The sequence below is a fragment of the Xyrauchen texanus genome, chromosome 18 (genome assembly GCF_025860055.1).
Source record: "Xyrauchen texanus isolate HMW12.3.18 chromosome 18, RBS_HiC_50CHRs, whole genome shotgun sequence".
Taxonomy (NCBI): domain Eukaryota; kingdom Metazoa; phylum Chordata; class Actinopteri; order Cypriniformes; family Catostomidae; genus Xyrauchen; species Xyrauchen texanus.
Window position 1 is genome coordinate 39306951 of NC_068293.1, and position 12814 is coordinate 39319764.

Sequence of the window (12814 nt, forward strand, 5' to 3'; positions counted from 1 at the left end):
CCAGGTGCCCTGCCGAGAGCGAACCACATTATAGTGACCATGAGGAGGTTACCCCATGTGACTCTACCCTCCCTAGCAACCGGACCAATTTGGTCGCTTAGGAGACCTGGCTGGAGTCACTCAGCACACCCTGGATTTGAACTTGCAACTATAGGGGTGGTAGTCAGCGTCAATAGTCGCTGAGCTTCCCAGGCCCCACTTACTTGAGATCTTATTTTTTTTAATAAAATTGCATCTTAACGTAAACAGTCATGCACACAACACCGGTAAGAATGGCGGTTAAGGTGTTTACATCCGGACATGAAATCAGGCTAATGGACAAAAATCTACGCGTGCCAATTGGTTAATGCTTAAACTGTTTTTTTGTCATTTTTTAATTTACATGCACATTCTTACATGATAATGCTTAAGATGAAAAAGTGTGAGGTCATGTAAATGCATTATAGGGGTAAAGGTCAATGGCTTTATACTGTATAGGTATGGGCATAAACAATGAATCCAAAAATAAACCCGATTTCGCTCTGCATGTAAACACATTCCTGGTGTTCTTACAGACTTATCCAATGTCAGGGTTTTTCCTGCACTGACATTTTTTCACCAAATGTTTTAGCAAATTTTTGGTAGTTATCAGCGTATTAGTGTGTCTCGGACCACAAGTGTCTTGTTTTAAAGACAGTGGCTATGTTAATAAAGCAACAAATTACAGTCGTCAGATCTGTTTTTGAATGCGAAATATGGTACACATGTGACTGCCAACCGCATTCTATAAGCGATCTGATTTTCAAGACTCACAACCGCATTTTCAAAGTAAAAAAAAGTTATTTAATTCGATTTTTTAAGAACATGTCCTGTGTATTTCCCCACGTATCACTAGAAATTAGGCCTCTTTTTGGCATGTTTGTGAATGGTTCTTACTAGATTTCGATCGATGTGAAACTAAACTATGTATGGGACTGTTTCTTTTGTATAGCTGTTTTTGTATAGCTGTTTGCATAGCGTTAACTGTGGTGCTCAGTTGCACAGTTTACTTCAGCTATGGTTGGATGTGGTTGGAAATTCACTGGCTTCTGGAATATGGCACTTGTTCTTTGACCACAAGAGGGCAACATGCCCAGCTCTTAAGATGGCCAAGAGCCACAGCTGTGCCTCATATTTTCCATCCTAAACTACCTAACCTCACCTCAATTACGCCCCAAAGGCCCACACCAAGCCCAGCTGACTGCACTGCGTGGCATATAGGGGGTCTAAGGCCTCAACAGGCTTTGAGAATAACAGTGTCTGCGTCACAGAAATCCAGTTGAAGTAACAGCTCATGGACAAAGTAGGTATGTAGTGTTTTCAGAGTTGTGGAGAAAAAGCAATGGTGTCTGTGTGGGCAGTTGGCAGCAACGATTGTAAGCAAAGGGGCATCCAAAACAAGCTAAAAATCACTTTATATTATTTTGACAGTCAGAAGTGACTCGTGTAAGTACACAATGTCTTCTAAACAGCGTATGAAAACATGAAACTGTAAGGATGAAATATTAAGGAATAATTCACCCCAAAATTACAATTCTGTATTTTTATCATCACCCTCATGTCGTTCCAAACCCATTTGGTGTTATTTATTCTGTGGAACATAAACAGAGAACTTCCAAGAAAATTCATGCAGGTCTTCTTCAAAAACAACATCTGTCAAGCTCCAAAAAAGGATAAAAACAAAAACAAAAACACGAGAAACGCACTAGACTTGAGCGCTACATTCTTATAATCAATACAATTGTCCTCTAATAAGTTGCAAATGAACCAGCAGAAAAAAATACAAAATAATAAATGTTCGGAAAACTGATCTAGTTTTTGAGTTAATTTAATTGATTCCAATCGCAGCGATTCTTGAGTTAACATCTCACTGGAGGGGAAGATTATCGGTGAATAACAACTTAACATTTTGGTCTGTTCCTCAGACAAATCTATCGTATGGCTTTAGAAGACTCTGAATAGAGGATACGTCATACAGAGTACTTTTATGGAACATAACAAAGTTGGTAACTATAAATTGTTGTATGGAAAAGACCTGTGTAAAGACTCTTCACAATTTCTTCTTTCGTGTTCTGTTGTAAAAATTACCCCATATAGGTTTGGAGCAACATGAGATCGAGTAAATAATGACAGAGGTTTCATATTTTTGGTGAAGCATTCCCTTAAAGAAAAAAGGTGATGCAAAATATCCACATCATTACCAGCTGTGTCTTCAAAAGGGATTGATATCTTCTTTCATAAAGGTTTAAGGCAAAGATCTCAGGCTGGGAGATCTATTAATGAGACCTTCCTTCAGTCCTATCTCCAGTCTGGCCCTGGGTAAATTAAAGCTCTATGATTTTTACACACAAGCCACAGGCACTCTGAGGGAAGCCACAGACACTGAGAGGGTCCTTGGTATGACAGCAACAGAGCCACCATGCAGCCAGAATCTTCCATCCTCCCTTATGATGTTCTAGCTGACAAGAGCAAGCTTGCATTCTCACATTCCCACTGCAACTCCCCACACCGCAAAAAAAAACATTAATCAGACAGCATCAGTGCAAAGATATAACACAGTTTTACTAAGTAGGCCATGGATACTGAGATTTATGACCTAACATGGCTGAATCCCTCCTAGAAGTGGGTGCCGTCCAAAAAATAAATAAATAAATAAATAAATGAAACAACGATAAATCATTGGCAGGGACCACACATTGTGTATTACATAGCACTCAAACCAAATCAGACTACAATATGCCACTTTCAAGACAAACATCACCACTAACCAAATGAGTGTCTATGGTCCAAGTTTATTGCAGTTTAGAATTGTTTACGTTATTTTTTTTAATCATATTTTATCTTTAATTTGTACTTTCAATTTAGTTTTTACTATGTTTTAGTTTAGTATCAGGTTTCCAGTACAATTTTAAACAACATCTTTTTAGATTTTTGACGACAATAATGAAATCCCAAGCCACAATGGCAAATAATAAAATATCTAAATAATAATAATTAAACAAAAAAAAAAACACAAAACCATTACAAACAAAAAACAAAACAAAAAAACCCTCTAAAGTAAACAGATAAACAGAGAGTGCCATTATCATGTTTAATGATGGCAGATGTAAAGGTTTAAAATGTTGTAATGTATCAAAAAGACAACTTAATTTTTGATCATTTTTTATCTAATTACAGTAAGTTTCAGGAGTCATTTTTGTCTAATTAAAAAAAAAATTTCAGTCACCATTCACTTTAATTGTATGGAGAAAGAAGAAGAAAAAAAAAAAAAGATGCAATGAAAGTGAATGGTGACTGAGAATAACATACTGCCTAACATATTTTGTGTTCCACTAAATAAAGTTAAACAGTTTTGGAACAACATGAAAGTCAGTAAATGATGACATTATTTTTATTCTTGACTTTTTTTGAGAATTTTTCCTTTAAAAATAGTAACACTGGGTCCAGATCACAGGCCCCTCTATTAAATCATGCTAATTTCCACAGGTCTTCACCTGGGCTGCCGTGTGTGTGTGTGTGTGTGTGTGTGTGTGTGTGTGTGTGTGTGTGTGTGTGACCTTTTCCATGAGGGACTTGGGACAAGCTCCCTTGTGAGCATTACCGAAACCAGCCGTCAATCTGTAGATGTGGTTACGGAGATGAGAAGTCCAGGGCTCATTTCTCATGAGAAGACAGGGCCTCAGCCGAATCACTTTGACCTTGCATGTGTCAGCACCAGTATTTGGCTGCTACACCAAACTCTCACAATCCCAAGTCCATTTGGCTTTTCAAAAGCCCTTTATTCTCTCTTCATCAAAATGCACTGGTTGCTCGCATCAAGTTCAAGGCATTGATACTCACTTACAGAACAACCACTGGCTTCATACCCCCCTACCTACACTTGATACTTCAAGTCTATGGTGCCATCTCACAAAGGCACAAAATCACTTTCCTGGACCTCACTGGTGGAACAATCTGCAAAACCCCAACCGAGCAGCTGATTCTCTAGTCACCTTCAAGAAACATCTAAAAGACAATTATCTCTTTCACTAGCACTTGACACAATCCTATTAATACTATCTTCTACAACAAAAAATGTCACCACTGTCTCTCACCTGCCTCTCTACTTGTGCTTCTCTGAGCAATTTGCATCCATGTATTAGAGCGCTCATCTCATTTCTGCCTCCTTAAGATGAATCGCTTCTGTTGTATTCCTCATTTGAAAGTCCCTTTGGATAAAAACGTCTACTTAATGAATGAATGCAAATGTAACTTTCCATTATAATAATTTACTAAATTTCATGACTTTTCCAGGCATGGACTTCACAATTTGAAAATTCCCAGAATTATTTTTACCCATAAGGTTTTTCCATAAACGTGGAAGCCCTGCCTATATAGAGACAGTGAGTACGGTCCTTCACAGACAGTGAGTATGCATCACACACTGCACCTATCATCAGTCCTGAGCTCACTCTCCACAAAGAGGGCCCCGGGGCCTCACACGTTGCACCTGAACACAGTATCACATTCCTCCAGAACTCACATGTAGGGGCACCTTCCAGTCCACCTGACAGTCAGATTGGTAAATGATAACTCGCAAAGAGAATATCTGCACACAGGGGTTTAGACTCTACGTTCACAAGTGACAATTGAAAATAGAGAATATCTGGACTTTCTCACTAACGTCAATTCAAGGGCAAAATAGGTGGATATTATTTCAAGTCTACAAAAATGTGCACTTTTTATGAGCTCTGAAGTATTTAAAGGCATAGTTCACCCAAAATGAAAATTCTGTCATTATTTGCTCACCCTCATGCTGCTTCAATCTTGTAAAACGTATTACCTGCGCAACACAAAAGGAGGAATTTAAAAAGTATGTCCTGTTTACAATGGCAGTTGATGTTGTCTCACTTTAAAGCTTACAAAATAGAGCCAAAAGTATCATTAACATTTTCCAGCCAATTTGTCCATCATTTTCCAAGTCTTCTGAAGGCATTTATTAGGTTTTGGTGAGAAACAATTGTAAATGTAAGCTAATTAACTGTGAAAGACTTCACGTTTTTACTTTTGCTTTTTACTCATGACTGTACAAAAGGACCGCTATGGCAGAGATCACTGTAAAATTACTTAAATGCCATCTTGTTTCTCACCAAAACCTGTCGTATGCCTTAAGAAGACTTGGAATATGATGCATGAGCCGCATGGACTACTTTTATGACACTTTTGGCTTCTTTTTAAACTTTAAAATGAGTTGCTATCAACTGCCACTGTATAGAAATCTGCATATGGGACTTCTTTTCAAATTTTCCCTTTTGCCTTCTACCGAGGAAAGTCAGTCATAAGGGTTTGGAGCAAAGTGAGGGTGAGAAAACAACCACAGATGTTCATTTTTGGGTGAAGTATACCTTTAAAGGGTTTGTTCACCCAAAAATGAACATACTCTAATCATTTACTCACCCTCATGCCATCCCAGATGTGCATGACTTTCTTTCTTCTGCTGAACACAAATGAAGATTTTTAGAAGAATATCTCAGCTCTGTAGGTCCATACAATGCAAGTGAATGGCATTTTGAAGCTCCAAAATACACAAAAGGGCAACATAAAAGTACTCCTGACAACTTGTGTGGTTAAATCCATTTCTACTGAAGTGATATGTGGGTGAGATGAGAAACAGCTCAATATTTAAGTCCATTTTTACTATAAATTCTCCTCCCTGCTCAGTCAGTCTCTACTTACGCTTTCTCATTCTTCTTCTGGTGTTTTTGGTGATTCACATTTGTTGTGCATATCACCCCCTACTGGGCAGGGAGTATCATTTATGATAGAAAATGACTTAAAAATTGATATGTTTCTCACCCACACCTATCATATAGTGTCTGAACACATGTATTTAAGCACTGGAGTCATATGGATTACTTTTAAGCTCCCTTTATGTGGATTTTGGTGCTTCAAAATGTTGGCACCCATTCACTTGCATTGTGAGGACCTACAGAGCTGAAATATTCTTCTAAAAATCTTAATTTGTGTTCTGCAGCAGCAAGTCATACACATCTAAGATGCCTGTAGGATGAGTATGACTTCATGAGAGAATTTTCATTTTTGGGTGAACTATCCCTTTAAGCAGACGATAAAATGTCGAGATCTTGGCAAGGCCGGCAGCCATCAAAGGTCTTCAACGAATTCAAAACATACAAAGAAAGTATATGAATTCGGACACAAATCATGTGTCTAGGATTTGCCATAATTTCAACTCTCTTTCTCACACTCAAACACTCTGGAAACGTCTTCCTCTCATGGCACGAACAAGACAAATAGCAACATCCAACTCTCTGGATGCTCATCTGCTCCACCCAGATCTCACTGGCTCTAAATCCTCTTCCACTGCCCACGCCAAAAAGCCTTCTTCAGGGAAACTTTCTGTCATGTTTGCCAGGGGGACCCAAATAGTGGACACACAGATGAGAAAGACTCAACCATGACGTGCGAGAGGAGGCCAGGATTTATGGATGGTAATTAGCATTAGCCTGCACAAATTTCCTTGCAATGGACTGAGACAAATTACATGGATGAGGAACTCACACTGCTCTCGAAAACTGATCCAAACTCGTGGATCCAACCTAATCCCAGAGCTGAAACATGCCAAGAGCGGTTTGGATGAGAGGTATCCCGCACTTGTAAACCCCCCCCCCCCAAAAAAAAGGTAGATCCATCATAATAACATCACTGCTGCTTCAATGCCCACTGTGTTGGTTTATGTACAGTAGATAGTGCTTTTGTCATTGAGGTTTTTATGGTTATGTTCATGTTAATCTGTTACCATCAATGTGACTGAAACCTGTGATTATAGGAAGACAATTAAATATTAATACAAAATGCAACACATGGCTATCTATCAGTCTCAAAGCCTTTTCCAATTGCTCCCCCATCCCCCCAAAAAAGCAAGAATGCAAAGAGTAAAGGTGTAAGGAGTTGGGGCACTTCAAAGCCTTGTCATCTGGCATTGCAAAGAGCTGGTTTGCATTAACTTAAATTCTCCTTTCTGTTTCCAAGTTCATGGTGAGTGTGCCTGGACTTCTGGCTTTCATTAGAGCCAATTTTCTTATCTTTTTTCCCCTCCGTTCTTCATCCCAGGGTTGATCCCCTGCAAATGTAATGTGGCACTGGCTGGGTCTACAAAAGAAGGTGCTGCCTGTAAGGCTTGCATTGTCTCGAGAGGCCCACAAAACATAGCTGAGGAGGAAACACAGCGAGTGGAGGAAGAGGAGCGAAAAAAAGAGGTGAACAAGAAAGGGGTATGCATAAAGAGAGAAAGTGATAAGTGGGAATAAAAGAAATAATTTATGAACAAAAGAAAGAATGAACACAAATGAAGGAAAGAAGAAATGGCTTAGTTGTTTCTGTAGCTCAACTGGTGCAGCATTGCACAAGTAATGCCAAGGTTGTGGGTTGCCAAGGAACCCTACTTAATACTAATTAATAGTGGTTGACCGACATTGGTTCTCAATGGCTATTGCCAATACGATCTCTAGAGAGCAGGATGGCAGATGGCCAATTTGCAAAACCCAATTTAATGGGCAGAGTCATGGCAAATGAATTAAATTGCACATGCAAAGTGATTTATCAAGCCTAAAAATCATTTAAGAAATTAAAACAGCAAGAGCATATTAATATGAATGAAAGATATGAGTCTGATTTGTGCAGTGCATCATGCTGTCATTGTGGCAAAACAAAGGCTTTGAGAACGATGAATACGCAGAATACCCCCGATGACACGCATTCATGAATTCTTAAATTATTTCTCATGAAAAAATAAATAAATAATGGTTTTATTCGGTTATTTGTTAACTTAAAATTATAACTGATAACATAATGGCTTATTCAACTTTTATTAGTCTAAGATAAAATAGTTAAATATTTTAAGCGGCGGTGCTTTTCAGTACTCAAAGCGGGCCGATATGCACGGGTACACCAAACAGGTGCCGTCTTAAAGGAATAGTTCACCGAAAAATGACAATGATCTCATTATTTACTTACCCTGATGCCATCCCAGATGTGTATGACTGTATTTCTTCAGCAGAACACAAATAAAGATTTTTAAAAGAAGATAGAGCTCTGTCAGGTCCTTATAATGCAAGTAAATGGGTGCCAGCACTTTAACGATCCAATAGTCAAATTTATGCAGCATAAATGTAATCCTCACGACACCAGTCGATCAATGAATGCCTTGCATCTGAGACGTCAACCCACGCATCTTATCATGTGGCTCGTTGAGTGCCTTACCACGGAGACATAGAGCCATCCACCGTGGCATCTACGCACGACTCACCAGGCGTCCCACCGAGAGTGAACGACATTATAGCGATCATGAGGGGGTTACCCCTTGTGACTCTACACTCCCTAGCAACCGGGCCAATTTGGTTGCTTAGGAGACCTGGCTGGAGTCACTCAACACACCCTTAGTAAATCAGGGCCAAACAACAACAAATCATGAAAACAAACATTTGTTTACTATACACTGACAAATCTATTGGTAGATTTTGGAACTGACACAAAGGAATGTTAACACTTGTGTTAAATGGTGAAGCGAACATGGTTATCGGCCGATGCGATAATCACAAATGGACAAATATTGGCTGATTAATTGGCATGGCCGATTTATTGGTTTATAGCTACTAATTAATGTATGCCTTGAATATCTAAACACACAACGGGCTGTTGTTGATCCGTTAAGGTTCTAGGAGGTGCTCCTTAGAGGCCACCTAAGAGACATCTTTGACAAATCCACACAATATGGTTTACACTAATACAGCAGCCATCTCCACTGGGGAATGCATGCATTCTGGGTAGTTCCATAAATGCAGATGCCTGCCAAGACATAAGCAGGCAGGAGCATGGCGGAGGTACTAGCCACTGATGAATCAGTATGAATGGCCTGACAGAGTGAAGATTGGTGCCAGTGTATGAGTATAGGAGATGGCAAGACGTGCGCTTGTGAGTTGATTAAGTGAATTAGAGCACTCACATTTATAAACACATCCCTGCACTCAAACTCAAGCTCATGTGTACGAACACTATCCTCGGAGTAGACGGACTAATGACTATTGGCATAAAATCTGGTCCAGTTTGCAGCTCATTTTGGCTAAGAACCACCCACTTTGACAGGAAGAGATCATCAGACCAACATGAAAAGTGGCCAATCATGGTTTGTTTTTATGTGCAGTTTAGGGACGGGTTTAACTTCAGTAAATGATAAACGATAATAGCCGGCATGTATAGACTCATTCAACTTACTCTACAAAAAAATACAACTAAGAAATTAGCAGAAATTTGTGTTAAAACAAAGCGGAATAAAGTTTCTGTTCTGCTTGTGGATACCTCGACAATGAACATAGTCTCTCTCTTTCATATATTTCCCTTCAAACAACATGGACGACAGTTAAATAAACCTTTTAATGTCAATGATTCTCAATGGCCAGAATTCGGACAACTCCGGAGCATCTTAATACAGGTATTGATGCATGAGATCAGATGGTCAGGGATGCAGATGGGTCGGGCTCAGCTGGTATGACTTACACCCTGCATGAGGAAAGGCTGTTGAAATGAGTTAAAGGAAGATATGTTGGAAAGAGAATTACGACAACGGACAGAAGAAGAGTAGGCAAGGTGTCTGATTGGGTTGAACAGAGGGAGGTGGTGGATTGCAAAACAAGAGGGATGAGCGAATCCTATCCTCTCTTATCACTGACCCGCCGTGGGCCATATTTCAACCGTCTACCTGCTGAAGCAGCCTGAACGCGTTGGGCATGGAGCCCCTTCTTCAAAGAGCGTCTCGAATCGGCCGTGCGCCCATGCTATGAGGGAAGGGGGTTATTAATAGCCCACAACACCGATGCTAATGGAGCTCAGCTTTACTGGCGCATCATCAAAGAGTCACATCCGCCCCCGTTACAGATAAAAGGGACAGTTCACAGATGAGCAGGGCTTATACAAATTGTTACAAGACACTGTTGTGAAACTTCGCCCCTATTTCTCCAGCAACTGTCTAGAGTTCATGAAAATCGCTGTGAAAATGAGGTTTTGCTTGGGGCTTTTCACACCGTTTGGCTGTCATACGGGTGTTAGAAAAGAGATAATAAACCATTGAGTTGGTCAACGTCTGCTTGCCTACTCACTTTGGCTCTGATCCAAAATGTAGTGAGCTGTCATTGTAGGTAATATTTGAAGGAATGTTATAGGATCAATACAAGTTATGCTCAATCGACAGCATTTGTGGCATAGTGTTGATTACCACAAAAATGATTGTGACTCATGCCTCAAGTCGGTCCAATTTTTGGATTGTTTAAAAAAGGTAGAAATGTGAAGCAGAGAATTTTATAAAAGCACTTACATTCAATTTCCTATTTAAACTCATGTTGTATTTAAGCTGTAAAGTTGTTAAAATCGTCTTTTTAGGGTTTTACAGTTTATGGCTTTATGTCGTCATGGCAACAAATGTGTGAAATTGGATATATGACTTCATACAGAAAATGTAATTAAGTAATTTTTTTCACACTACAATCATGTTAATATCTGTATTTGTTTTACAACATGTGGCTATACTTTTGAAACAGTGAGTATTTGATAGTTTGGGGATTGGCCCCATTCACTTCCATTGTAAGTGCCTCTTTTTTTTTAAAGAATAATTTTTGTTGTCATTTCTTGCATTGAACCCACATTTTCCTTTAAGCATAATAGGCACGCTCCTGACTTGAAGGCTGCTCCAAATCCCTTCTAAGGCCACATCAACACTAATCTGTTTTTGTTTCCAAGCGTCACTCTTTTCCAAGTGTGCGGTGCTAGAGTGTGTTTTCCAAGTGTCCTTTTTCTGCAGAGTTTGACGCCTTTTCCCTGTGGATGAGTAACCCTAGCTAAAACGTATTAATTTTGGACATGACCAATGAGTTTATTATTGTTTTGCATTTTCAAATGAGTTTTTATTTTTATACCATTTTCAAATTTGCTAAAAATGTCAGTTCAATTTTAGTTTCATGAAGGGTTTTGCTAGTTGCAATTTCATTTTATTTCTTGGACACATTTCTATTTTGTTTTGATATATTTTTGATTCAGTTTTATCAGAAACATGCATTTTGAGTATACTTATTAGAGTATCGCGCTATTATTTAACAACTTGCTAACGGCAAACTTCTTTGAAATACATATTGAATCAAGTTCCCTACATTACTCACATGAGGAGCACTAGGTGTATGACACATATAGTTGATGCCAATGTAGTGTTCCAAATTGGTCACTTTCAGTTTCAACTGAGGTTCCATTCAGTTAGGATGTTGTCTCAAGGGCCGTTCACGCTGAACACATTCACACACAAAAGCTAGATGCAGTGCCACAATTGCAGGTGTCTCGAGGCACATTTTTAACAGTTGAATTAATGAATGAACATTACATTTATATAGTGCTTTTCTAACCCTCCACTCAAAGTGCTTTACACAGTGAACTGTCCTCAACCACCACCGCGATAGCAGCAATAGTGCACCAGTATGCTCAACACACACTAGTGTACCCAGAATTAACAGCTGACTTGGTGTCTAAAAAAGGGGGTGTTCTTTTGAGGATGCTAAAAAAAAACAACAGCAAGAGGCAACACAACAAAGACGTCGAGTCTAGAGAATTTGATAAAGAAAAACAATTTAAAACAGTGCAGGTGTATGCAAAAACACATATGAATTGCCTCTTAGAAGGTAGCTTCCTATGGGCAGTACACATCAAGACAGCTCACTAGGTTTTGGAACAGAGCCATTGTTTCTCTTCGAAATATAATGTTAGGTGTATGCTGTGGCCGAAGTTCTGACTTTTAAAAGGCTCGTTATATTCTTCCTATTTCAGGTTAGTGGACTCCAGGCCATCAAGCCAAAGTGTACGATCTCTGCCGCCTTCACATTGAAAGGAGAGCAAAGTGGCTGGTAACCTCCTCAAGCTGTGTCATTCAACATATCCTTTTTTTTTAGTTACTCGCTGTGGTGAAACGGAGTCCTTCAATTGGCTGTAAGGTCACTGGGGGAGCCCATCCAATAAAAGGCCATTGCCTTGCGATAAATTCAGCCATATACAGGCCAATCTCTGCCACATGTGCCCATTTACGATCTCTGACTGTGCAGCTGGTGGTAATATATATAGACTCCGAAAATAAATAACACAGTAAGAAAATACAAATATGGAGTTGGAACCAGTGACCAATTTGGTCCCTTTTCACACATTTCTACCGAATAAAAGGCGGTTCAGCTAGTGAAATGGGTTCGTCACAAAACAGAGCTATCTTGGTGGAAATGTTGAGGGTATATTGGAGGGTAATTGTGTTACCTGAATGCTGCCAGGTACTCTGCGTCCCCCATGGGTGGCTCCACACCTCCAGTGAAAGCCATGTTCACATTAAATCCCACACCTGGACCGATGCCCACCTACAGAAACAAACTGAATTAAATGTGTGTTGCAAAAGAGTTCTGTCACATGTGGGAGATTTATTTCTATTGAAGTTGCAACAACGCATGTCTCATTAGTAATACAGGTTTGAAAAATCATGAGGATGAATAAATGGTGACAGAATTGTAATTTTTGGGTGAACTATCCGTCAACAGCTGATGCCACAAAGTAATGAGTTTTTATTTAAAGGACTAGCTCTAGAATTGATTTGTGCAACTTCATGAGTTGTTCGGCTCACTTTTCATACACGACGGCCAGTGAATTTCACTTTTGTTTAATTTATTAAATGTAACATTTATTTATTTTATCCCCTTTTCTCCCAAATTTGGGAATGCCCAATTAC

The 12814-nt window shown here is 39.4% G+C and overlaps 1 protein-coding gene across 2 annotated transcripts in view; it reads right to left on the reverse strand.

Moving 5' to 3' along the window:
* Nucleotides 1–12814, reverse strand: part of hdac4 (histone deacetylase 4) — a 259844-nt gene that overhangs the window by 32774 nt on the left and 214256 nt on the right. For both annotated transcript variants that reach the window (XM_052148118.1, XM_052148119.1), the window contains one exon: nucleotides 12352–12449. In XM_052148118.1, the coding sequence (XP_052004078.1) occupies nucleotides 12352–12449 (98 nt within the window). The remainder of the gene's footprint in view (nucleotides 1–12351; nucleotides 12450–12814) is intronic.